Source organism: Hippopotamus amphibius, chromosome 7, assembly GCF_030028045.1.
Source record: "Hippopotamus amphibius kiboko isolate mHipAmp2 chromosome 7, mHipAmp2.hap2, whole genome shotgun sequence".
Classification (NCBI taxonomy): domain Eukaryota; kingdom Metazoa; phylum Chordata; class Mammalia; order Artiodactyla; family Hippopotamidae; genus Hippopotamus; species Hippopotamus amphibius.
The window spans coordinates 114,273,811-114,298,556 of record NC_080192.1 but is presented as its reverse complement, the minus strand read 5'-3'; the positions used below and the strand labels follow the sequence as shown (position 1 = coordinate 114,298,556).

Sequence of the window (24,746 nt, the reverse complement as noted above, 5' to 3'; positions counted from 1 at the left end):
CAGTCCTCCAGCTCTGGCCCCAGGACAGGGCAGCTGTGTGGTCCTCTGTCTGAGCTGGGGCTCCCACAGCCTCTGCCTGTCCCCATCTGCTCTGTGCCATAGGGACATCATCCCGGCCACACCACTCCAAGCCATAAACCTTTTCTCTCCCTGCCACCCACCTGGCTCCTGCAGATGTCTCTTGTCCAGTTGGTTGAGGCACCCTGTGCTGGCAACAGTCCAGGGAGTGACCCTGTCCCTCCAGGCCAGATCCTGGCAGTCCTCCCTCCTGCAGCACCACAGCAGAGCCCCAGTCCTGGGAGGGACCTTCCTGCTCACCCCTCCTCCGAAACCTCCTGCGAGACCTCTGCCTGCAGCTTCCTAGTGGCCACCACCTTCCTAGAGGCCGCCCAGTGCCAGGCAGAGGGCTGGTAGGTGCTCTCGTCGCTACCTGGGCCGTGCCAGCTCTGGGTGAAGCCCAGCAGGGCCCGGCCCTGATGGAGGAAGTTGGGGCTGGAGAAGCAGTAGAGCACAGGGTCCAGGGCACCGTTGAGGTAGGTGAAGGCCAGGGAGCCGTGGAAGAGCTGCGAGCAGATGTCGAGGGTGCGGCAGTCACGCAGGCGGAAGGCCAGGATGGAAGCTATGCCGAAGATGATGCTGGGCAGGAAGCAGACGGTGTAGACGGCCACCACCGCAGCCCGCATGCGCATGGCCCTCCGGGGGCCCACCTGCCCATCCAGGCCTCGGCGCCGGATGGCGAGTGTGAGGGTCACCGTGGCAGAGAGGATGAGCGCCCGCGGCAGGAAGAACCCCAGCACGAAGAGCGCCTGGTGCCAGCGGAGTCAGGCCGAGGGCCTTGTGCCCAGCTGGTAGCTGAGGCAGGAGTGGCTGGAAGCGCTGGTCAGGAGCGGGTGCCCATTGAGGAGCAGGACGGTCCCCCAGAGTCCCCCGGCCACCCAGGCAGCTCCCCCCGCGGAGGCCCTGCTCAGCGCATGGTGGGGCCATACCACCTTCAGGTAGCGGCTGAGCGCTTGGTGGCGATCAGGAGGAGGTTGACTTTGCAGGCGGTGCCCCCGAAGCACCAGGTCTCATGGAGGGAGTCGTAGTCCACGCGAAGGGGCAGGTTGACGAGCAGGAGAAAGTCAGCGACCACCAGGCTGACCAGGAACACGGTGTTGGACGTCCAGGGCCGCGCGCGGAAGCAGAAGATGAAGAACGCCAGGCTGTTCCCCACCAGGCCCAGGACAAACTCCACTCCCAGGACTGGCGCCAGGAGGGCGGACACGACAGGGGAGGGGGCCGGGTGGCAGGGAGCCGAGGCCTCTCCAGGGGACCCCAAGGCAGTGGTGAAGGCAGAGGGAGAGAAGGAGGGAGAGGGAGGGAGGGAGGGAGGGGTGAGGAGGGAGAGAGAGAAGGAAGGGAAGAGGGAGAGCTCAGGTTATGAAATTCCATGGGCTGCTTGGGCCATGGACCTGAGAGAAGTTTCTAGGGTCGTCCTACCCCTGCACGAGTGTTCAGGGGTTAGTGCTCGCTACCAGCTGGCCACCACAATGACGCAACATCCTGGGGCTTTCAGCAGCATCCTCACGGCCACTAAGACACACCCTGGTTCCTATCTGCAGGTGAAGGGGAACCCTGCAGCCCTCCCTCCCCCCCTGCCTCCCCCAGGTACAGGGTGGCCGGCCTGGGAGGTCTCTGAGCCCAGCCTTGGGTTGGCATCGGCATTGCCCCGGCAGAGGAGGAGGCGGGGCCTGGCAGGTGTGGCTGGAGGCTCAGAGAAGCCCTGGAGTGGGAGGAAGGCCCAGCTGGGGTGAAGCTGGGGAGCGTGTTCACAGCCCTGAGTGGTCAGACATTTGCTCGCCTGAAGGCAGGAGCTGGTCCTGGCAGCTCCTAGCTCTCCGGATCATGCAGAGCCCCCCCGGACTCCCACCCCCATCATAGATACAGACTGGGCGGCTGCCTCCCTGCCCCCACCAGCTCTGGCAGCAGGGATGTAGATCCAACAAGACGTTGTCCTGGGAGAGCGAGGCGGGAGTCCAGTCAACACCTCGACTGTCGTGCTCACAGCCTGGTGGCAACAGCCTGCTGTAGGTCCGCCAGCCTGCTGTCTCTATTCCCAGATTCCTGATGGTTCTAAAGTCTGTGATGGTCCCAAGTCCACATCCATGATGAAGCACATCCCACAGGCAGAGGAGCTGCCTGCCAAGTTTCTACTGCCATGGCTAGGGGATCTGGGGGCTTCTCCCACAGACAGACCAATCTTGAGAATCCTTAAGTTTCCCTGTCCACCCCACTTGGCAGGCCATCACCCAGTATTCACTGCAGAGAGGGGCATGGGAGGCTGGGGCTGGCTTCAGACAAGGTACGAATCCTGCTCTCCCACTGCCTGGTGTTCTCATGAGCCTGTGGGGCCAGGCCTGTGGGCAGAGATGAGGGCCAAGGGCTCCTGGGGACCTGGGACAGCACCAAGAGAGGCTGTGGTTCCAGGCTCCAGGATCTGACACCACCACCTCCCCCCACCCTGCCCCCATGCCCAATGGCTGTGGTCAGCAAGGTGCCACGTGCTGCCAACTGCCTGAGACTCCGGGTTTTAGACACAGTGGCCTTTGGTCCCTCTCCCACACATCCTCCAGGCCTTTCCCCTGCCCTGGGCTCCCACTGGCCAAGGCTGAGGGCAGACAGGCCGCAACCACAGGGCGCAGGGTGGTGGGACCACTGGCCTGAGCTTTGAATGTAGACAAGCCTGGGCTGGAAACAGAGCTGCCTGCTTTCCAAATCTCTCTGAGCCTTATCTGTAAAATGGGGTGTTACCACCTTCTTGGAGAGCTGTAAGGATTAAATGAGGTCATATATGTAAAAACTTCTAGCAAATTCCCTGGCACAGAGTTCAGAAAAACAGATGAGCTCTAATTTTCATGATTTTTGTCTTGGATTAGGCCCAGCCTTGGCACTAGGGGACCTTTCTCATGGCCACGTGCACCCTGCCCAGGGGGCCTCCCCAGGGCACTCGCGTGTTCTCTCCTCCACTCCTGCACAGAGCAATGCATCACTGCAGCCCAGGCACGAGCCCAGTCTCTGCCCTCACCGCCCTGGACTGGTGGAAAGTAAGGGAGAGGTGTTCATTCTTTGCTTGCAGGAGAGGAAATCCTCCAGAGAGGTGGGTGGGTGAAGGTCCCAATCTCCCTCAGGGCTGCAAGTCCTTTCAGCAAAGTCGGGGTCTCTTTTGCCCGTCAGTGGAGGGGATCAAGCAATGAACCGGCAGGCTGGGGCGGGGGAGGCCGGGCTCGGGCCCAGGTTTTCCCGAGGCAGCGTGGACTCTGCCCAGGGACCTGTTTCATCCTGATCCAGCTTCAGTTCCCGCCACGTGCAACCACTCACCGACTTCTCACTGAAGCCCCAGGACACCGAGCCCCGCCCTCCCACTGCAGGCTGCATGATTCGTCTCTACCCACTGCTGCGTCCGGGGCCCCCAGCACCCCTGGGCCCCACGGGGGCCTGTGCACAGCAGGGGGGAGCAGGGCCACGAGGCCGGACGGCCCTCTCGCTGCCGCCAAGCTCCTGCCAAGCTTCGTGCCCCTCTTAAGGCTCATCATGATCTTTGTGTGTTAACTGTGGTTCATTCCAGCTGAGGGGACTGTGTTTTTAACATCTCTGCGTTTTCTACAAGGAGCACACGTCACTTCAGTTATTGGGGAGAAAAGCCTCAACAGATGCTATTTTTCAAAGTTATGTAAAAAGAATAAGTGAGAAAGAGAAAGAGGCAGAGGGACGACATTAGCGGTGCCCCAGGACAGGCACAGGAGCTCACGGAAGGGACCACGCACACGGCACGGGCGCTCCTCTACAAGCAGGGGTACCCGATCAGAGACCCTCCACACGGTCACGGCCACCCAGTGCCCCAGACCTCCCCCTGCCCCCCAACACACAATCACAGAAGCCCTCGGTATCTGACAGAGATCACAGGCTGTGAGTGTGCAGACCCACAGGTGCTCGTCTGCCAGGAAGACTTTACTGAGGACCTTCTTGGCGGCAGACACGTGCTGCGCGGCCTCTGGGGACAGAAGGATGGAGAGGAGCCTCCTCAGGGAGCAGGGCGGGGGGCTGAGGGCTGTTAGGGAGAAGGGGCGCTACAGCCCCCAGGAGCCCAGGAGGAGGAGGGATGACCATGCTGTCCAGGGCGCGGCCGGGGACGCTGAGTCACTCGGCAGCAGCACACGTAGAAGTGGCGGGGCTGGCGGAGCTACTTGGCAGGGGTGGCGCCGGGCACACCCTGTGGCTGCTTTGGGCCCCCAGCAGGAGGGCCAGTCACCCCAGGGGCCTCTTGCGGGCGGGGTCCTGGGTCACGGACAGGGCCGCAGCGCCTCGGCCTCGCTCCCAGCCATACCTGTGGCGTCACAGAGGGGCGGGGGTCAGACAAGGCTGGGATCCCAGGGCAAGGGGGGCAGTCCCACAGCTGGGGGAAAGTCCTCCCCAGTACTCACGCGGTCCCGGCTGGCACCAGGAGGCTGTCATCGGGGGTCAGGCTCAGGCGCTGTCCTTCCATCGTCACCACCGAGGAGCCCTCCTAGGAAAACGGAGTAGGAGGAGGGAAAGGAGGCTGTCAGGCTGCAGCACCTGTCTGAGTGTCCCTGAGTCGGCCTTGATGAGGCGGCCCTGGGAGCCAGTCCGGGCTGTGGGCGTCCAAGGCCCAGGGGCAGCCTGGTCCCCACGGGCAGACGGCAGGCTGGGCCACCCTCTCCCAGGGGCCCCACTTGCCAGTTGCCACAGCCACACATCCACGTCCTGTCTCAGGCCTTCGCTGCTGCCTTGTCCGTGGACGATCACCTGGTAGGAAGTGACACAGATCTTTCTGGTGCCTCCTGCCCCACGTAGGAAATGGCCTTGAACTTGGCCCCCAGACACCAGGCCTGTGTGGGGCAAGAGTGGGGCCCACAACACAGCCTCATTTCCACGTGCAGAGCAGAGACCTGGTCTTAGAGAGGAAGGCTGCCCAGGCCACAGGCCCCCCTGGCCACCGGCTCTCCCGGATCACACGTGCCTGCCCTTCACGCACATGTGCACATCGGGTCCCTCTGTTGCACAACACAACTACTGCTGACCCGTATGGAGGCACACCTACCAGGGGCACACTAGGCACATGTGTACACGGCACGCTGCAGACGCACGTAGCACACACACATGAACTCCCCAGAGGATGTCCACCTTCCCTCCTCCATGAGATGTTAGGAGTCTGGCTGAAGGAGGACGGAGATGGGAGGGGATGAGTGAGAGGGAGAGGGAGGCCAAGTAGTTCTGACCTGCATCAGCTTGGACGCCCACAGCTGCTGTGCAAGCCAAGCTCCTGCCGGCCCGGCGTGGGGCTCAGCAGGTGTTTGCTGGAGTGAACTGAAGCAGGGAGGAGGAGGGGTTTGAAAGAATGGGGTGGGAGGGGCTTGGTGGAGCACTTGGTATACGCGTAGGGCTCTGCTGGCCAGGCCTCTTAGGGCAGGTCTGCATCCAGTGAGCATCCCTCCACAGGGGTGTCTGATTCAAACTCCAAGGGAGGTACCAGTGGCAAACTGTAAAGCACAAGCGAACGTGAGCCTCCTGGCAGGTCTCCTTGCCGCCACACTTGCCCTCCTGGTCTAGTCCTCACACAGGCTACAGTGATCTTTCTGAAACACCTCTCTAGCCTGGTCACCACTCCCTGCTTCAACACTTGGGTGAAACTCTTGTCTCCAGGCTACATCCTTGCACCGTGGCCAGCCCAGGAGAGCTGCTAGCATACGGGCACTGCCTGCGACTTTGGCCATCTAGCAACTGTGGCTGCTGCCCCCACTCCCCTGTCCTGGTTCCCCAACCTCAGCTGTTTGCAATGTCAGCCTGGCTCAGGCTTATCCTTCATCTGGAATGCACTCTCCATCTCCCTTTCTTTCTTTTGCAAACTCCTACAATAGCTTTAAAACAGAGCTTATACATCACCTCTTCCAGGAAGCCTTCCCTGACTTCCCTCATAGCCTGGTTCCTCCTTTATCTTCCTATGGCTTCCTGTAACTTCTCTACCAAAGAATGTATCACATGATCATGGCAATTGCGGATGAACTTGTCCATCTACCAGACCATACACTCTCTGAGGCAGTAACTCTATTTTATTTTCCTAACAAAGCCTGAAACATAATAGGCACTCAATACATGTTGAATACAAGGAGGCCAGCTTTGTTTGGGTCTCTCTGTGCAACTCTCTACCCAACTCTCACTCCCATATATCTCTCTCCCTTCCTGTTCCCAAGACTATGATTGGTCAAAGGCCCAGGAAGTCCTGGCAGGTGGATGACCCCAGACCCCCAGGAACCTCTCAGTGGATGAGGCAACCCCCTATTCAGAAGGCAAAGAAAGATTGCTGGGGACCACATAGCCTCCACGGGCTTCCACTCATAGCAAATTCTCTGAGTCAGGGAGGAAAGAAGAAGGCCCACGTTCGTGGCCACATCCTCCAGTACTGGCGTGTGAGTGTGCGTGTCCACATGCGATTAGCTCCCATCTCCCGGGGCTGCTGGGCAGACACCCCGGGTGGCCCAGGGCTGCATTACCTGGGTCTCATAGGTGTCCCCAAACAGGCTGAGGGGTGTGCCCGCCTGCAGCTCCTTGCGGTGACCATCCAGCCAGGTCTCCAAGGACATGGGCTCCATGATGGATCGTGTGCTCAGCGGGAAGGGCGTTTGCTTGAGCAGCTGGTCTGCATCCACAGCACACCGTGGTCAGGGTCCTCAGGCCCCGCCCGCCCAGCCCCAGCGGGCCCAGTTCCCAGTCACTGCAATGGGCTCTGGCTCCAGCGCAGGGACCAAGCAGCCAGTGGCACAAGAAGATGGCACTATTTGGTGCCATCTTCTCGTGCCTTGAGTACAGGGCAGATTACTCAAAAGGAGACTCCCTGGTACCCAGGGCCAAGACTCACCCTTCTCTGGAAAAAGGAGGGAGGGAGGGAGGAGGGGAGGGAGAAAGGTGGTTTCCAGTGGCCTCACCAGGGTTGGGCTTTCCTGTTCTGTACTGCTCAGAGCTGAAGAACCTGCAGGGACAAAGGGGGAGGAGGAGTAGCTAGTGGGACACACACAGACTCCTGGTGCCCTCCCATGATTTGCTGTCTATCTGCCATCCTTTCCCTCCCCTCCCCAGGGGGCTTTCCAGCCTGGGGGCCCTCGCAGCCTGGGGAGCGGCAGACTTTCTCCCTAAATCCTGGGCGTGATGGCTCCAGGCTGGCAGGTACTGCCGAGGAGCACTGCGGGGCTGGGTCTGCTCTCCCCTGCCATAGCAGGGGGCCTCAGGAGAGGGAGGGGCAGGGGCTGGGCTGGGAGCTCACTCCTGGATGATGGGGGCCAACTGTGTGCCGAGATCCTCGCAGTAGAACCACTTCTCAAACAGGACATCGGTGGTGTCCCCTATGTAGTACCTGCCAGAACAAAGGACGGGCACCCAGCTCCCCACCTGTGCATCCTCAGGGCAGCCTCCCTCAAGCCTGGCTCTGCTTGTGGATGGCTGGGCCCGGGCTGGTCCTGCAGGGCTGACCGCCTGCTTCACCTTGTTAGCGCAGCCTAGTAGCCAATGCGAGCTCATCCACACCCGGCTCTCCCAGGAGCCCCTGTGCGACCCCAAAGTGGGAGGGCTGTCATTGCCCCCGTTCCCATAGCTCTTCTTGGTTCCCCAAACTTGACCATTTACAAAGTAGACAGAACTCTCAGGTTCAGGGAGAAGCTGGGCAACTTGGTAGGGATTACACAGCCGGTACGTGGCAGAAGCAGGACAGACTAGAGACAGCCTTAGAAGCATAGACAGCATCAGTGACAAATGTTTTTTAAAAGAGGAAGCTGAGGCTGCGCCTGATCCACACCCTGCAGCTGGCACTCTAGGTCAGGTTAAGGAACCAACGGACTGAAGATGTCCCCCAGTGGAGGGGGTCCTTCTCCTCTTGGGGTCATGAATGCCTCTGAGAACCGGAACAAAGCGCTGGGCCTCTTCTCCGGAGGAAGGTGCATATGCCTGTACACAAAGCCTCTAGTAGACTCCCTGAAGCCCACCCAGGCCCCCAGCCTGGCTTGGTGTGCAGCTCCCCTGGCCTAAGAAGCGCCTGGCAGACCAGGGCTGGGCCTCAGGGCCCTGCAGGGGCAGCACATCTACTGAATGAATGCCTAACCCCCCAGGTTCAGCACCCAGGCCAGGCCAGGCCAGCTCTGCTCTTCAGCTCCTCCAGAAAAAGAGAAGTGGTCCTGCTTATGGGAGACGGTTTACAGACACACAGTTCATCCACCCTGCCTGACACCCTAAGTTCTATCCTGGGATGGAGCTGGCCACCAGAAAGCCTCATAACGGGACCTCGATGCCCTCCAGGAACTGCCTTCAGAGTGGCATTTTATTGTTGAGCCCCTGGCTTTTATTAAAGGTCAAAAGCAGCCAGATGAAATCTGTTATTGAATTTGCTGTAAAAATGTTACTGAAGACGCCGTCCTCTCCATCACTAAAGACTCCCCATATAAAGCCCCGTGTAAAAATTTTATTTTCAAATGTAAGGCCAGGCAGCTATTTCTACAACAGACTATTCTGCAGTAGATTAGTTTGCAGCCATTAACGTTGTGGTTTTTTTGCAAAGCATTTGATAGTATGAGAAACACTCATGAGTTTTTTTATGTAAAAAAAGCAAAACTCAAGCCTATGCTTGCAATAAGACTGCAACGTTGTAAGGTGTAGATACGTATAGAAAAAAGACGAGATGGCAGTTTACGTGCTTTGTTAGCTTTAATTGGTGGGATGACATTTTCTGTTTTCTCTATATTTTCTTTTATTTTGTTTTATTGAGATATCATTCAATTACTATCAAATTTACCCTTTTCTTGACAAGTCATTTTAATTTTGTTCATTTTGCTCCCTTGTATTTTTCCAGATTTCAAGATTGAATGTGTATGACTTTGGTAATTAGAAAAAAGGGAAGAATTTTTTAGATGTTCATTATAACAGAAGATGTGGGGCAAAGTATCCTGATTTCAGGACCTTGTTGGGAAAATTTAATTGTTTTAGTTAAAAAATAGAAAAAGCAGCTTAGCTTTTGGCAAAATCTGGGTCCCCCAAACCACAGGCTGAGTCCTCCTTTCGGAGGATAATAATCGGGTGACTGAATGGACCCAGAGGGGAACTCTGCTCTAGAAATCGGCTACACAAACAGCGCGCCCCTCTCTGCACCCACGTTCGTCCCCTCCTTGGTGCTGACTCACACTGCCACCTAGGCCATCCCAGCCCTAACTTCAGATTTCTCTATAACACCAGCTTGGCCACTTTCTAGCAAACTCAACTTCCCTGGGCCCAGTTACTTCATCTGTAAAGTACAGATGGTAAACGTACCCGCCAGACAGGACCACTGTGAGGATTAAACGAATAAATACACACAAAGCGGTGCCCGGCACACAGCAAGTGTTATACAAATGTCAGCGCTGGGTGTGGAATGAGCCGGGAAGAGAAACAAGCAGAGGGGTGCACTGACCAAGACTCAACTCGGGTGGGAGGCTGGGAGGAGCAGCAGTGCTCCGGGCTGCCCTGGGCCAGGTGGGTCTGACCTTGGCATCCATCCCCCTGCCCTTCTCCAGCAGACCTCAGTGCAGAAAACACAGGTTCTGGGACTTCCATGGTGGTCCAGTGGTTAAGACGCCACGCTCCCACTGCAGGGGGTTCGATCCCTGGTCGGGGAACTAAGATCCTGCATGTTCTGGGCCCAGCCAGAGGGTGTCAGGCTGATGGGCTCCCAGGGGGGTCGCAGAGAACACCCCCCTCCCCCGCATCATCAGACCTACCCTGCCAGCCACCCCAACCCCTCCCCATCAGCCAGCAAATGCAGGCTCTCCACTGCCGCCAACCCTCTTAGTGGTGGCTGAGTGGCCTTCTTGGGTCTAGGGTCGTTTACCCTACTGCTTGCCCCCGCCCCATCTCTGCCCCAGACCCCCAGACCAGGCCCATTTACCTGAGCCCGTCTAGCTCCGTTTTCAGCCGCCGCCGCTCAATCACCAGCCCCATGGTGTTGGCAAACCTCTGTGGAGAGTGGGGGACCCCAGCGGGCAGGAGGAAGATCTGCAGGGGTGGGGACAAGGTGCCAGTCCCCCACGGAGACCTCAGTGCCGCAGCGTCCCGGGCCTCCCCAGCTGACCACAGTCCAGTCAGCCTCCTCTCTGCCCAGCCTCTACCCAGGGAACCAGAGAGGATGTCAGGTTGTGCTGAGATGGGCAGCCTTGAGGAGGAAGCGCCTGAGGGTGAGGACAGGGCTGGGGCCAGCGCAGGGCAGGGCAGGCAGGGAGGAGGGCAGGAAGAGGCTGAGAGCACAAGATTCCACCAAAGCCAGGAGAGTAGACCCTGGGGGTTCCTGTTCTGGGGCCCAGCCTCACCTCTCCCTGCTGAATGACCACATCCCGGTGTTTCCCTCGCTCCAGGACTCGGAGAAGCATGTCGCCCTCCAGCTGGTAAAACACCTGTGGGATAGGACAGCAGACAGGCGCGGACCCTCCTCACTCCCTCTTCCAAGACTTTGGCCTGAGTTCTTACCAGGAAACCTGAGAAACTTCCTGAAGGCATCAGAGTTTATGAGCAGCTCGGTCACTCCTGCCTGAGGCCCCAGCATCCCCTGACACAGTCCACAGATAAAACTGCTGGGGACACATTAAAGTGATGAACAAAGTACCCAGGGCACAGAGTTCCCTGGTGGCGCAGTGGTTAAGAATCTGCCTGCCAATGCAGGTGACATGGGTTCGATCCTTGGTTAGGGAAGATCCCACGTGCGGTGGAGCAACTAAGCCTGTGTGCCACAACTACGGAGCCCATGTGCCACAACTACTGAAGCCTGCACATCTAGAGCCCTTGCTCCACAACCAGAGAAGCCACTGCACTGAGAAGCCCGCACACTGCAACGAAGACCCAATGCAGCCAAAAATAAATATTTTTTTAAAGGTTCCTTTAAAACAAACAAACAAACAAAAAGTACCCAGGGCACAACACTTGATGTCTGGCTTGAGGGTAGGAGGCTGGCTGAGCTGCTTACTGGACAATTCAGGGACCCATCAGCCAAGTTAGGAGAAACACCCATTTACTGTATCCCAGGGGCTGGGCAAGCACTTTCCTATACAGACAGACCTTGTTTTATTGTGCTTCACTTTATGGCACTTCCCAGATATGCGCTGTTTTTTTTTTTTTAAACTGAAGGTTTGTGGCAACCCTACATTGAGCAAATCTATTGGTGCCATTTTCCCCACAGTATTATTTCTAAATTAAGGTATGTGTATTGTTTTTTTTAGATGTAATGCTATTGCACACTTAATAGACTACAGTATAGTGTAAACATAACTTTTACATGTGGTGGGAAACCAAAAAATTCAGGCCACTCACTTTATTGCAACATTTGCTCCCTTTCAGTGGTCTGGAACCGAACCTGCAATATCTCTGAGGTATGCCTGTACATTATCAGAAATCTTTGTAACAACCTCCAAAAATATTATTAGCCCCATTCCGCAGAAAAGAAAAAAAGAGACTCAGAGAGTGAAGCAACTTGCCCAAAGTTAGTCCTGGAGCAGCAGTTTGGACCTGAGTCTGAGTGCAGCTCTGGAGCCAGTGCTGGCTCCTCCGGCCACAGTGATGCCCTGGAATGGGGATCTGCTGGTCCAAATCCCTCCGGAGGTCGGCTGGCCATGTAAATGGTGCACTCGACGCTGGAAGCTGGGATGAATGGGGGGCTTTGGGGATGGACGCACTCTCCTCCTGCCGTCTCCCTGGGGCGGATGGGGGTGGTGTGCTGCAGGGCTCCTAGTGCATTTTTCCTGTTCCATCCTAAACCCCTAATTAATGTGTTTACTGAGATCACCCATGGCACTAGGAGGAGGAGGAGGAGGAAGACACATTTTCTCTCTAGTAGTCGCACATTGCATGGGTGTTAAAAACCCCAGCCAAATAGTTGAAGGGGTGTTATTAATAATAATAATTGCTATTATCATGTAAGGAGTTAGAGGAGACATAGGTTCTTGTCCCAGAGTCTACTAAGAGAAATCAAGTGAGCTCAGGGAAACTAGAGAAATGTAGCTTCATAGTCTGACACGAGGGCAAGCTGACACAACCCCTCCGAAGGGCAATTTTGGCAAAGGGCAGGAAGAGCCTTCACAGCTCACACGCCAGTAAGGGTTTCTTGGGATGCGGGACCTTCTGTGCTGAAACCAGGAAAGTCCAAGGAAAACCAGGACAGTTGGCCACCTTACAGCTTGACCTAGTCATTCCATCTCTAGGAAAGTGGCTGCAGTGAATCAGAAAAGTACCTGCCTCATGGAGGACATACATGGCTCGGCCAGGTCACTGTGTACCTTTGGACAATTCAGTTAGCCTTTCTGTGCCTCCGTTTCCTCATCTATAAAATGACAGTATTGGGCTTCCCTGGTAGCACAGTGGTTAAGAATCCGCCTGCCAATGCAGGGGCACAGGTTCCAGCCCTGGTCTGGGAAGATCCCGCATGCTGTGGAGCAACTAAGCCCGTGCGCCACAACTACTGAGCCTGCGCTCTAGAGCCCGCAAGCCACAACTACTGAAGCCCATGTGCCTAGAGCCTGTGCTCTGCAACAAGAGAAGCCAACACAATGAGAAGCCCGAGCAATGCGACAAAGAGTAGCCCCCGCTCTCCACAATCACAGAAAGCCCATGCGCAGCAACGAAGACCCAACGCAGGCAATAAATAAAAATAAATAAATTTTTAAAAAATAAAAAAATAACATGACAGCATCTACTCAGAATATTGCTGTGATATCTGCCCAGGACGCTGTACACGAAGGTACTCAACACATAGCATTCAATCACCTCTAGCTATTGGTGATGGAAGGAATAGCAAAAATAATGCCAATAATAACAATAGGGGAAATGGCACTATTTTACGATAGAGACAAAATATGGAACATTATGCAGCCATTAAAAACTATATTTTTGGATAACTGTTCATAAAATGGGAAAGGGTTAAAATCATCATGTTAAAGCAAGATTCAAAACTACACCCAGGATTGTAATTATGTAGCGATACACGAAGAAACCAGGCAGCTTCACAGTGGCTCCCCTGAGTGGTGGGATTATGCATGAGGTATACGTTTACATTTGTCTTTTCTCTATTCTGCACGTTTTCTACAATAAACAGTGTTTACTTTTATTATTAAAAATAATTCGTGCACGTTATTGAAAACAAATACAAAAAAACCTCTCAGGCTTTCTTAGGGAGCAAACTGCCCCAAACCCCCCTCAGCTGGGAAGAAGCCCGTGTTTGTGGGGGGTGTCCTTCCATGGTGGGGGGCAGGGAGAAGAGAAAGAGCCTAGAGAGTTCTAGGGAGGGAGCCATAAGCCCTTAGGCCCTGCAAATATCAGGGAAGTCTGGAGTGCGGGGTGGAGTTGGAGTGATGGTCTGGGCCAAAGTCTAAGCCCTTTCTGGGCAGGCTACAAGGTGTTAGTAGCCATTAAACAATTTAGAAAGAAAACTTAGAAAGGAAGTGGAATTTTAGAGCCCTGTCCTGTGATGAGGGAGAGGCCTAGCTTGGAGCAGAGGTGCAGATTCTGAACAGCAGAAAATCCCAAGCAGCCCTGGGCAATCCAGAAGGAATGAGGCTCTGTTTGCAAGTAAATGATGTTTGGGGCCTGGGGCTAACTAGAAGATTAACTGCACCGCGCAGGCAGCTGTTGAATCGATTCTGGCCTCTGCAGCCTGGGAAGGCCGAACAGGCAGGTGAGGCCAGAGAGGGGCTGTGGGTGCAGAGAACCCCTGTGTGTTAAGCACCTAAACTCTGTGCCAGGCTCTGTGCACATCCCCTCCACACACTGCATCCTTCCACCAGGCAGGAGCCAGTGTCCCCCACGAGCTGCGAGGAAACAGGCTCAGAGAGGTGATGTGAGGGGCCCTGTCCAAATCACAGGGTTGGTAAGAGGCAGACTCCAGGTCGAGCCGACTCCCAGCCCAGGCTCCCTCGCGTCTGTGCGCCCAAAGGTAAGGAGTCGGGTAAGTGGAGTCTGTGTGGCGGGTAGCGCTTGGCCCCCACCATCTTCTCGGGTTCCCACTGGGTGAGGACAGGCAGGGACAGAGAGGGGGCTGACCCTCAGCCCTGTGGCTGCCGGGGCCTGTGGCTGGCACTCTCCCCCGCCTCAGGTGGGACCAAGCCATCACCAACCCACCTCTAGCCAAATTCCTCCCAGACCCCCGAGGGTCCCTCCACCGTGGGGACCCCTGCTCAGGCCAGCCCTCCTCACCTGCCAGAGACCCAGCTGAGTCAGGGCTTGGCTGGGGCCCCTCAGTGGATACTCACCCACGTGAGGCGACCCCAAGGTGGGGCTGGGACAGAGATGGTGGGGCTGAGAAGGGGAGGAAGGAGGGAGGGAGATGGGAGAGATGGGCACTGAGACCTGGGCTAACAGAGTGGAAGCCTCTGGAAGACAAGATGGGGGGCCCGAGGCTGCCTGAGGCAGGCAGGAAAGACCCTGTAACTGGCCCCGTCCCCCACCGGGGCCACTCCTAATCCAATCCCATCTTCTCTCAGTAGTTTTGATTTTCCTCTTGATTTTTTCCACAGAGGAAAACGGTCTCCAGTGACTGAGGTGTGTTGTGCGAAGTGGGAGGCAGGAGAGGTGCGGGGCCTGGGAGGCAGGAGAGGTGCGGGCTTGGCTGGCTCTGGCCCCACTCTGGCCCAGGCTGCTTCCTGCTGGCCCAGGGTCCTCCCCTCTCTGTCCCCACCCCCGCGTGAAGTGCTCAGCGAATACTTGTTGAGTGAGCGAGTCTCCTGTTTCCTCCAGCCCCAGGCTACGGCCGCGACACCCGTGCTGGGGGAGGAGGCTGGCGACCAAGCTGAACCCTGGACCTTGAACCCCAGCATCAGGGCCCCTGGGGTGATAGGTGGGGGGCCCCCACACTGATCCTTTGCCACCAGAGACTCTGATAGCTGGGAACCCATCTGCGTCTCTCAAGAGGGTCCGTCTTTTTTCTTTGTGTTTACTTTTGTTTATTTACTTTGGGGTAGGTAGTACAGAAATGCAGTTCAAAATTCAAGGTACAAAAGGGTGTTCAGTACAAATTCCCCCTCCCCCCTGCCCGCCCTCCGTCCAATAGCTCCTAGCAACTGATGTGCCTTGTGCCCTCCAGGCGAGGAGGGGGCCTCCCAGCCCCAGCTCTTCCCGGAGAACGTGGCTCCTGGGACCCGAGTGGAGCACCTAGGTCCTTCTCAGCATTTGGGCCTCATTTTGGAGGCCAATCTTGCATCATTCAGGTTGCGACAAGGGGACCAGGGTATCCTCCCCTGCCCCGAGCATGGACGGCCCCTGTGGCTGGGAGCGGATGACCAACGGTTGGAGCCTCTCACACCTGAAGAGGCTGGGCTATCTCCCAGGGCTTCCCCAGCAGGGTTCCTTTGAGGATGGAGCTGTCAAGGGTGTCACTAGGTGCCTACAACTTTCAGGCAGCAGTTCTGCCCTGTGGTTTCAGCTGTGCCCCCGTCCCCCACCAGTCATCTGATCACCCCCTCTCCCATCCGCAGGCTCTGGCCCCGGCAGGGGGACTGTCTCCTCCCCCAGGGCTGGGTCAGGGAGGGGGCGCTCTGCAGGCCTACCTCCTCACCCTCCTCCACGTGGTAGTCCTTCCTCACGTTGGGGCCCCCGACGAACATGATTTTGAGCTGCTTCTGATGCCTGCAATGGATGAGGGGGAAGGGGTCCTGAGTTAGCTCGTGGGGAAGGGCAGGAGGGGTGCAGGGGCCTGTGTGTGGGGGGGGGGGGTGGCTGGAGGGAGCCTGGGTACACTGGAAGAGGGAGAGGGCTGTTTCTGCATCACTGCCGTGCACCCTCATCCCGGTGTGCCCCTGTGCACCCAAGCGTCTGTGTGTGTATCTGCCACTGTGTGTGGGCCTGTGCCCTTCCTCTGCCCAAAACCCTCCAGCAGCTTCCTACGTTCCCCTGCCTTATATTCATATGTTGAAGTCCTAACCCCAGTACCTCAGAATATGACCTAATTTGGAAACAGGGTCGTCGCAGGTGTAACGCGTGAAGCTACGATGAGGTCATTCTGGCGTGGGGTAGGGGGGCTTCCAATCCAACAGGGCTGGTGCCCTTATTAGACACAGACACTCATGAGGAGGATGCCACGTGAAGATAAAGGCGGAGACGGGGGGGACCCCGCAGAAGCCAAGGAATGCAAAGATTGCAGCCAAACCTCCAGGGGCTAGGAGAGGCCTGGAGCAACTTCTCGCTCACAGCCGGCGCAGCCCCTGTGCTGCCCTGTGCCCACCCGTGCCTGCCGGCCTGCACCCCTTGTCTGGTTAGATTTATCGGCTGCCTCCTCCCACCAGAATGGCAGCTCCACCGGGAAGGGACTTCTGTCAGTTTGCGTCCTGTGAATCTCCAGGGTCCGGAACAGTGCTGGGTGCTCAGCGAGCATCTGCTGAATGAGTAAAGGGAAGGCCTGCCTTCTGCGATTACTAATATTGGGGCAGCCCTGGAGGCTGGGGCAGCCTGGAAGGGCCCAGGGTGACGCGGGTGGAACCAGAGCAGTGGCCGTGGGGCTGGAGAGGAGCAGACGGATGTGTGACACTATTAGGGGAAGAAAATGGAGGGCTGAGACTAAGACTGTAGACCGGGATGAAGTGGAGGAAAGAGCTGGGGGCGACAAAAATAGTAGAAGAGACGAGATTTTGGGGGAGATGTTGACCATTGTAGTATCGTGCAGTGACAAGAGTGTGGACTTCGGCGTCAAACTCTTGCGTGGGCTTGGATCCTTGTGTGGTCTGGACCCTGTCCCGCACTAGCTCTGTGACACTGGGAAAGTTACTTGTTAAAACCCCACCGTGTAGGGCTACTAGGAGAATTAAATGAGATGATGTGAAAACACTTGGCAGTGTCCGGCTTGTCTAAGTGTTAGTGATTGCAGCTGTGTGGTTTGAGGAGCTGCCCTGTTGGAGATGTTCTGGGGATACAGCAAAGACAGGACTGTGAACCCGGAGCTGGGAAGTGTAGGAAGCCAGGCCACCCAGGCAAATGAAGGGGAAGGAGGTGAAGGGACCACAGGGCAGGGCTGAGAGGTCTGCTGGAGGAAGACTGTGCTGGACCACCGGGAGCCCTGTTGGGTACTGGGGGCAGAGGTGGCTAGCGAGCGCCTGGTGGAAGTCTGTGTGTGGGCCCAGCTGCAAAGGGGGGCCTGGGAAGAGCACCAAATAGAGATCCTCCCACAGGAGCTGACCCTCTGACTTCACCCTCTGCCTGCAGCTTCCTGGACAGAGTGTGAGTGTAGGATTGGGCTGTCCCCAGACCTCGGTTCCACTAAAATTCTGGGGTATGGACCTTCCCGCCCCCCTCCCCACGCCCTCCCCCCCCATTTCTGAGAGTCAGTGGGGGGTTGGAGCGATGTTTCTCAGCCCTGGGGGACAGGGCGGCCATCTAGCATCTACATCTCTCTAGTCCCAGTCACCCAGCCGTCCTCAGACAGCAAGACCTCACGTAATCACCAGAAAGAGGAACAGATGAGGGTGGTGAAACCCGGAACAGCCCGTCCTCACCCTCCCCTCAGCACCATGAGGATGGCATCCCCCTTTCTGCAAGCTTCTAGGTGGAGGAACTCGGAGCTGGAGGTTGAGGGGTGCAGATGGAGGAGGAGGAGGAGGAGGAGGTGAGGACAGGGCGGGAGGATGGGGGCGTGCGTGGGACTCACAGGAGCTTGTTGCAGACCGGGGGCAGGAAGGAGGCCCGGTTCTCCTCCAGCCAAGTCTTCACTCTCACCGGGCGCTCCATGGCCTCCCGGGAGCCGCGCTCCTGAGCCGCGTCCTCGGCGCCGTCGGAGGGGCGCCCCTCCGCCCGCCCACCTATCGGCGGCCTGGTTAATCAGCATCCCAAGGGTCAAAGGGCGGGGCAACAACCCTGGACGCGCAGGGGCCCCTCTTGGACTTGGGTCTGGAGCCCGGGACGCTCCGCGCGGCCCCGCCCAGCCCTGCAACACAGCCCCGACGCGCCGCCCACCCCTCCCCATCCTGACGCGAGACGCAGGATCGAAAACCTTCCCTATCCCTTGTCCCCAGACTTTCCGCTTGGGCCCCCAGGGATACCCCCGAAGAAGTCCTGTAAGGGGGCGAAGGCTGGTTTGGAAAGCCGAGCGCCTGAGTACAGGGGGTGCTCGCACTGGCTTGAGACCCTAGCTTCCTCATCTGAAAACTGGGAATGTCTGCACAGCCATCTCAGGGTTGCATAGCGGCCACCATGGGGCCCCACTGACGTTAGCCCCCCGTCCTTCCACAAGGACAGAGGTCAGGCCAGAGTCCGCAGATGTGCTCGGTGAGGCTTGCTGGGCCCTGCCTGTGGCTGGCTCGGGAGAGGACGGGAGGAAGCACGGTGGGCGCAGAGCTGGGAACCCGGACGCAAGCCAGGGACTCGCCAGGCTGGGCTCCTGGGGGGCAGGTGGGGGGAGGGCGTCCCCTCGCCCACGTTCACAGGGGGCAGGTGGAGCACCGACAAGGTGCCTGGCAGTGTTCCCAGTTCCTTTCGTGTCTTGGGCGCATACTCAAGTCATACCACAATTTATGAGGAGTTTTACAGATGAAGAAACGGACACTTGGACCTCCCCGGGGTGGGCATGGCGGACAAAGCTAACGGGCTAATGGTTCCAGCCTGGGGTGAGAGGCACTGACCCGGGATCCGCGCGGGGGTGGTGGGGGTGGGCCAGAAAGGATGCTTGCCTGTGTGGGGGCGGAGGAGGAGGGACGGACAATTGGACACTTGCTTTCTTCTCTTTCTTCCCGACTCAGAGTTCTTAGGAAGATTGTGCGTGTGTGTTGGAGGAGGGCGTGGTGGGGAGGTGGTGGATGGGGGAGAAGGAACCGAGCTCAGACACCAGAATCCAGACTGCAGAGTTTAAGACATTCGAAACTCCTCCGACTCCTGTCCCCCATCGCATCTTGGCCTCTCCCTGCTGCCTGGGGTGGGAGGGTTTTCTCAGCACGCTCAGACACAGGGGCTCCCTGTGCAAATCAAAACCCAGTCAGATAGCAGACAGATTCCTGCCCTCCCCCGCAGGGATCCTCCGGCTTCCTCTCCACGCACCCCCACCCCCTTTCCCCCCTTTCTCCCTCCTTTGTCTTTTCAGTTATTTATTTAGAACTTTCTTTTTGCTGAGCATTTCTTTCTAGAATCTTGTTTCGGCCCAGAATAACTCAAACCATATTCTTTATCTTTCTCATCTACAAGCAATCAGAGGAGATGTAAACAGTGACACATGAAACACCAAGGATCCATGATGTGTGAGGTTTGCTTTGGATGTTTGTTAAATAGTCGGTCGGGTGGGTGGATAAAGGCATGAATGAATTCCCACTAAAAAGCAAAAAAATCCTCCATGATTGCAGCCCAACAGATGTTCTGATATGTAGTTCAAAGAAAAGAATGACAGTTACCCTGCATTTTATTTTTTTATTTTTAACTTTTTATGTTTATATTGGAGAATAGTTGATTAATAATGTGTTAGTTTCAGGTGTACAGCAAAGTGATTCAGTTATACGTAGACGTATCTATTCTTTTTCAAAGTCTTTTCCCGTTTAGGTTGTTACATGATATTGAGCAGAGTTCCCTGGGCTATACAGTAGGTCCTTGTTGGTTATCCATTTTATTTTTATTTTTTTAAATTAATTTTTATTGGAGAATAGTTGCTTTACAATATTGTATTAGTTTCTGCTGTGCAGCAAAATGAATCAGCTATATGTATACATATATCCACTCTTTTTTAGATTTCCTTCCCATTTAGGTCACTGTGGATCTTTGAGTAGGGTTCCCAGTGTTAAACAATAAGTTCTCATTAGTTGCCTGTTTTTTCCATATTAGTGTATCTATGTCAATCCCAGTCTCCCAATTCGTCTCACCCCCTCCCCCTTCCCCCCTTGGTAACCATAAGTTTGTTCTCTACATCTGTGACTCTATTTCTGTGTTGCCAATAAATTCATCTGTACCATTTTTCTGGATTCCACATATAAGCAATATTATACAATCTTTGTTTTTCTCTTTCTGACTTACTTCACTTTGTATGACAACCTCTAGGTCCATCCACTTCTCTGCAAATGGCACAACTTTGTTCCTTTTTATGGCCGAGAAATATTCCATTCCATATATGTACCACATCTTTTTTATTTATTTATTTATTGGCTGCATTGGGTCTTTGTTGCTGCACACAGGCTTTCTCTAGTTGCAGAGATGAGTGGGGGCTACTCTTCATTGTGGTGTGTGGGCTCCTCATTGTGGTGGCTTCTCTTGTTGCGGAGCACAGGCTCTAGGCATGTGGGCTTTGGTAGTTGTGGCACATGGGCTCAATAGTTGTGGCACACGGGCTCAATAGTTGTGGCCCACAGGCTCTAGAGCTCAGGCTCGATAGTCATGGCTTAGTTGCTCTGTGGCATGTGGTATCTTTCTGGGGCAGGGATTGAACCCGTGTCCCCTGCATTGGCAGGTGGATTCTTAACCACTGCACCACCTAGGAAGTCCCTGTACCACATCTTCTTTATCCATTCCTCTGTCAATAGACATTTAGGTTGCTTCCATGTTCTGGCTATTGTAAATGGTGATGCAATGAACATCAGGGTGCATGCATCCTTACGAATTATGGTTTTCTCCAGATATATGCCTAGGAGTGGGATTGCTGGTCATACGGTGGCTCTAATTTTAGTTTTTTAAGGAACCTCCATACTGTTTTTCACAGTGGCTGTACCAATTTACATTCCCACCAGTACTGTAGGAGGGTTCCCTTTTCTCTACACCCTCTCCAGCATTTATTCTTTGTAGATTTTTGATGATGGCCATTATGACCAGTGTGAAGTGGTTCCTCACTGTAGTTTTGACTTGCATTTCTCTGATGATGAGTGACGTTGAGCATCTTTTCATGTGTGTGTTGGCCATCTGTATGTCTTCTTTGGAGAAATGTCTATTTAGATCGCCCTGCCCCCCATTTTTTGATTGGGTTGTTTGGTTCTCCATTTTAAATATAGCAGTGTGTACATGTTAATCTCAGACTCCCTAACTATCCCTCCCCCCACCCCTTCCTCCCTGGTAACCATCTCCAAAATTTACAAAGAGCTCCTGCAGCTTAATATCATCAAAACAAACAGCACAATCCAAAAATGGGCAGAAGACCTAAATAGACATTTCTCCAAAGAAGACATACAGATGGATGGCCAAGAGGCACATGAAAAGATGTTGGGCACCATTTGACTCCAATGTTCAAAAAATCAACACTTCGAATTCTATCTGGGTGTTCCGGCATTGTTTAGTCACAGCCATCTGGACTCCTTCCAGTTATTGACCCATGGCTTCCTTCTAGTTTCTGGATCTTAGCAGCTCACAGCAGCGAGCTCTCCCCTCTGCACACAGGAGCTCATTTGCACCATGGAGTCAGAAAGCAGTCTCTGCCCTAAGACCAGAGCTCATCAGAACCTGTCCTGGTTGCTGGTGCCTGGCTCTGGTCTCCTCTGGATGGTGGCTGCCTGCCCAGGTCACTAAAGCCAGTAGATGCTTCTAGGCTTTGCTGAATGTGGCTGTTGATAACATTCTGATCTCTTCACTCTGTCAGTGGACAGAACTAGTTTCTCCAGCAGATCCCTATCCCAGCTCACCTTGGTCTGTCTCTGTCTGTCCCTCTCTCGCACTTTCCCTCCCTTTCATATAATTCAGCAACTGTTTAAAGAACAAACATGAATAAAAGGGCTAGATCATGAACTGTACTGGTTATTTGGAAATCTGTGTTCTGGCCCTGCTGTCTCTTTAACTTGTGTTATTTACAAGTCTGTTTTAAATTTTCTAGACATATGGTTGGCTTGAGGGGTTTTGTTTTGTTTTGTTTTTTGTTCGGCTATCATTTTGTTTTGTTTATTGTTTCTAATTTTATTGCATTGTGGTGAATGAAGATGGTCTGTGTATTATTTTTGGGTGGGGGATGTGTTAAGATTTCCTTTGCCGCTAGTCTGTGGTCAATCTTTGTGAATGTGTATTCTCTGCTTAGAATGTAGTTCTAAAGGTTTATATTAGCCTGACCTGTTGTGTTATACAAATTATCTCTTTTCTAGTTTATCAAAGTACTCATTGGTGCAAATAACAGAGACCCCAGTTAAACAGTGGCTTATCCAAGAGAAAGTTAAAGACTTATGTAACTGGATACCCAGAGGGAGGATAAGCCTGTGACCTAGTGGTGTCATCAAAGACACTGGTTCTTTCCATTCCTCAGATCTGCTACCTGCAGTATCAGCTTCATCCCAAGGCTGGTTCCCCGAGGGCTAAAGGGATCTAAATTATCCATAGCTTTTCCTTTAGACAAGGGGTTCTGAACCTTGGCACCATTGACATTTTGGATGGATAATTGTTGTGGGGGGGCTGTCCTTTGCATTGAAGGATGATTAGCACATGCATGGCTTCTCTCCACTAGATGCCAGTATCTCTGCCCCAATGGGGACAACCGAAAATGTCTCCAGACACTGCCAAATGCCCCTGGGGGGCAAAATTACCCCCAAGTGAAGCAGATGTGTTTACTGGCAATACAAGGTTCACATGCCCCAACCTGAACCATTTACTGGCATGAAGGGAATGATATTCTGATTGATTGATTGATTCAAATTAAGATTTGTACTTGAAGTTGGAGGCGGAGTTGGCGTCCCCCAAGGTGTGTGGCCGTGGGGGAGAGGTGGGATATTTACAGAAAACTCTGGCTCATGACTGGGAGGTGGGAAGTAAGGCTTGGAGGGTAGTGAACCATGTCCACTACACAGACTTTTGACTAAGTTTTCATTGACCCATTCTCTGCTCTACCTTCTATTCCTGGGTGTCTAGTAGTTATTCTTCAAGCACATGCCTGTATGTAGACTTGTAATTTCTAATGTGTATTGTTAATAAGCATCTGTATCCACCCCTAGAACAAGTCAGGAATAAAGGAATCTGGACAAGATTTAACTTCCTCCTGGAATTCCCTACTGGCAACTTCTATGTTGATATTGTTTAGATTATTATTTAGAAGTTTTATACAGTCAATAGTTAGATGTCTTAATAGGTTTCCTAATGTATTAACCAGTTATTAAGCTATTGTCTCTCAGCTCCAAACTCACTTTCTGTACTCTGCATTATAATGCAGGGTCTGGGATTCTGCAAACTCCATTTGTGCTTTGCCAGCTGGTTCTGTTAGGCCCTGCACAGTGGAGGTAATAGAGGGAGACTGTAGGGATGGAGGAGGGAGAGGGGACTTTTCCTGATTGCTTCCTGTCTGTCTCCTGTCTGCCTGTGGCTCCTGTGCTTATCACCTTGGCTTCTTCCCTTGGCAGGTTCTAAATCCAATTTGCAGTTCTCAAAGAATCAGCTTTAAGGTGACCCCATCAGCGATACCAGTTCCAGAAGCTGGCATGCCCTCTCAGAGGTCTGAGTTTCAATTCTGCAGAAGGCCTCCTCCACTTTCCAAGTTTTAGTAATTCAACTTCTTCTTTGGTTGCCTCAGCCCTAGGAGGTAGTAACTGCTTCTTACAGTTGCTACTTCTGTGATACTGCTTTAACTTTTCAGTTACTAGTTAACAACTGTAAACCTAGTTAACAATTCTCTGTATTACATTCTCTTTGTTAAATAACTGGCATGATTTCTGTTTCCTGACTGATATACTTTTTTTTTTTTAATGGCTGCATCAGGTCTTAGTTGCGGCATATGGGCTCTTGTTTAGAATGTGCGAGATTAGTTGCCCTGCGGCATGTGGGATCTTATATCCCTGACCAGGGATCGAACCTGTGTCCCCTTTCATTGGAAGGTGGATTCTTTACCACTGGACCATCAGGGAAGTCCCTGACTGATATACTTTTATAAGCTTAATTCTCTGTATTAAAAGATTTCTTGATGGTTGTGATTTGCAACTCAGGGATGGTTAGATTCTAAGATCGGGGCATCAAGTAATAAAAGGGGTTGACCCACCAATATACTGCTTCTCTAATGTAATCAAAGTTGGCTGTTGGCCCTGGGATGGAGCCTGCAGCTGCACCTATGACCCCACTGGACAGGGCAGGGCAGCTGAGGAGAAATCCCTTCATCTACATGGTGGTCACTGTCAGCTTTTCAGGGCTCTCTGCAAATAGAGCAGGAAGTTTATGTCTCCCTGTCATCTCACAGGCAGAAAGTCCTCAGGGAGGCATTCACAGGCCAGCTCTGCTATGAGCTTTCAGTTTGGCGTATATATCTGCTACATTTCCATTTTTTCTGGCTCCAGGGCCAGTGAGCTCTTCCCCCCCTCCCTTTCCTCTATCCTTCCTCCCGTGGAGATAATATTCTACAGCTAGCTGGTCCTATTTTCCCTTTTTGCCAGGGGCCATGAATGCTACCTCCTTTCACATTACTCTGTGTTAGACACTCCCACTGCCCTCTTCCCCCACCCCCCCAACATCCTGTGGCTTCCCCCTCATTCTTCCTGGCATGGATCCCACATGCCTTGGACAGGAGTGGACATACGGGGTCTTATGAGTCCAGGGCCCTGTGGACAGTGGCTGAGCTTGGCATTTCTTGTAGCCCAGGTGTCATGGAGGAATTCATACCTGCTACCTAGAGATGAGGAAACTGAGAAATATCAGCCACTCCTACAACTTAATTCAAAAAAATTATCAAAACCCAAAAAATGAAAAAGACAAAAGCAAAACAAAACAAAAAAACAACAAAATGATGGGTGAAAGATTTGAACAAACATTTCACAAAGATTCACAAATAGCCAATAAGCATGTCAAAAAAATGT

At 54.0% G+C, this 24,746-nt stretch overlaps 2 protein-coding genes across 2 annotated transcripts; both read right to left on the bottom strand.

The window, feature by feature from the left end:
- Window positions 1-1,444, bottom strand: OXER1 (oxoeicosanoid receptor 1). The gene is given in 3 exon segments (XM_057740920.1): window positions 1-1,012; window positions 1,015-1,399; window positions 1,402-1,444. Coding segments are annotated over 3 exon segments (1,113 nt in total). The 5' UTR covers window positions 1,432-1,444; the 3' UTR covers window positions 1-314.
- A 2,731-nt stretch (window positions 1,445-4,175) lies between these two features.
- Window positions 4,176-17,895, bottom strand: HAAO (3-hydroxyanthranilate 3,4-dioxygenase). Its single transcript, XM_057740921.1, has 10 exons — window positions 17,684-17,895; window positions 15,594-15,672; window positions 10,377-10,460; window positions 9,959-10,065; window positions 7,316-7,405; window positions 6,981-7,024; window positions 6,549-6,694; window positions 4,735-4,803; window positions 4,461-4,543; window positions 4,176-4,363 (listed from the first exon to the last, which is right to left on the bottom strand). The coding sequence occupies exons 1-10, from the start codon at window positions 17,761-17,763 to the stop codon at window positions 4,285-4,287; spliced, it is 861 nt and encodes a 286-aa protein (XP_057596904.1). The 5' UTR covers window positions 17,764-17,895; the 3' UTR covers window positions 4,176-4,284.
- Window positions 17,896-24,746: the final 6,851 nt, after the last annotated feature.

Bases quoted from the DNA above. Each gene is read 5' to 3' on its own strand.
- HAAO (XM_057740921.1), bottom strand. From the start codon at position 17,763: ATGGAGCGCCCGGTGAGAGTGAAGACTTGGCTGGAGGAGAACCGGGCC. The intron at 10,066-10,376 runs GTGAGGCTGGGC...CCACCCCTGCAG, and splicing joins TGGTCATTCAGCAGGGAGAG to ATCTTCCTCCTGCCCGCTGG. The intron at 4,804-6,548 runs GTAATGCAGCCC...ACTTCCTACCAG, and splicing joins GGGACACCTATGAGACCCAG to GTGATCGTCCACGGACAAGG.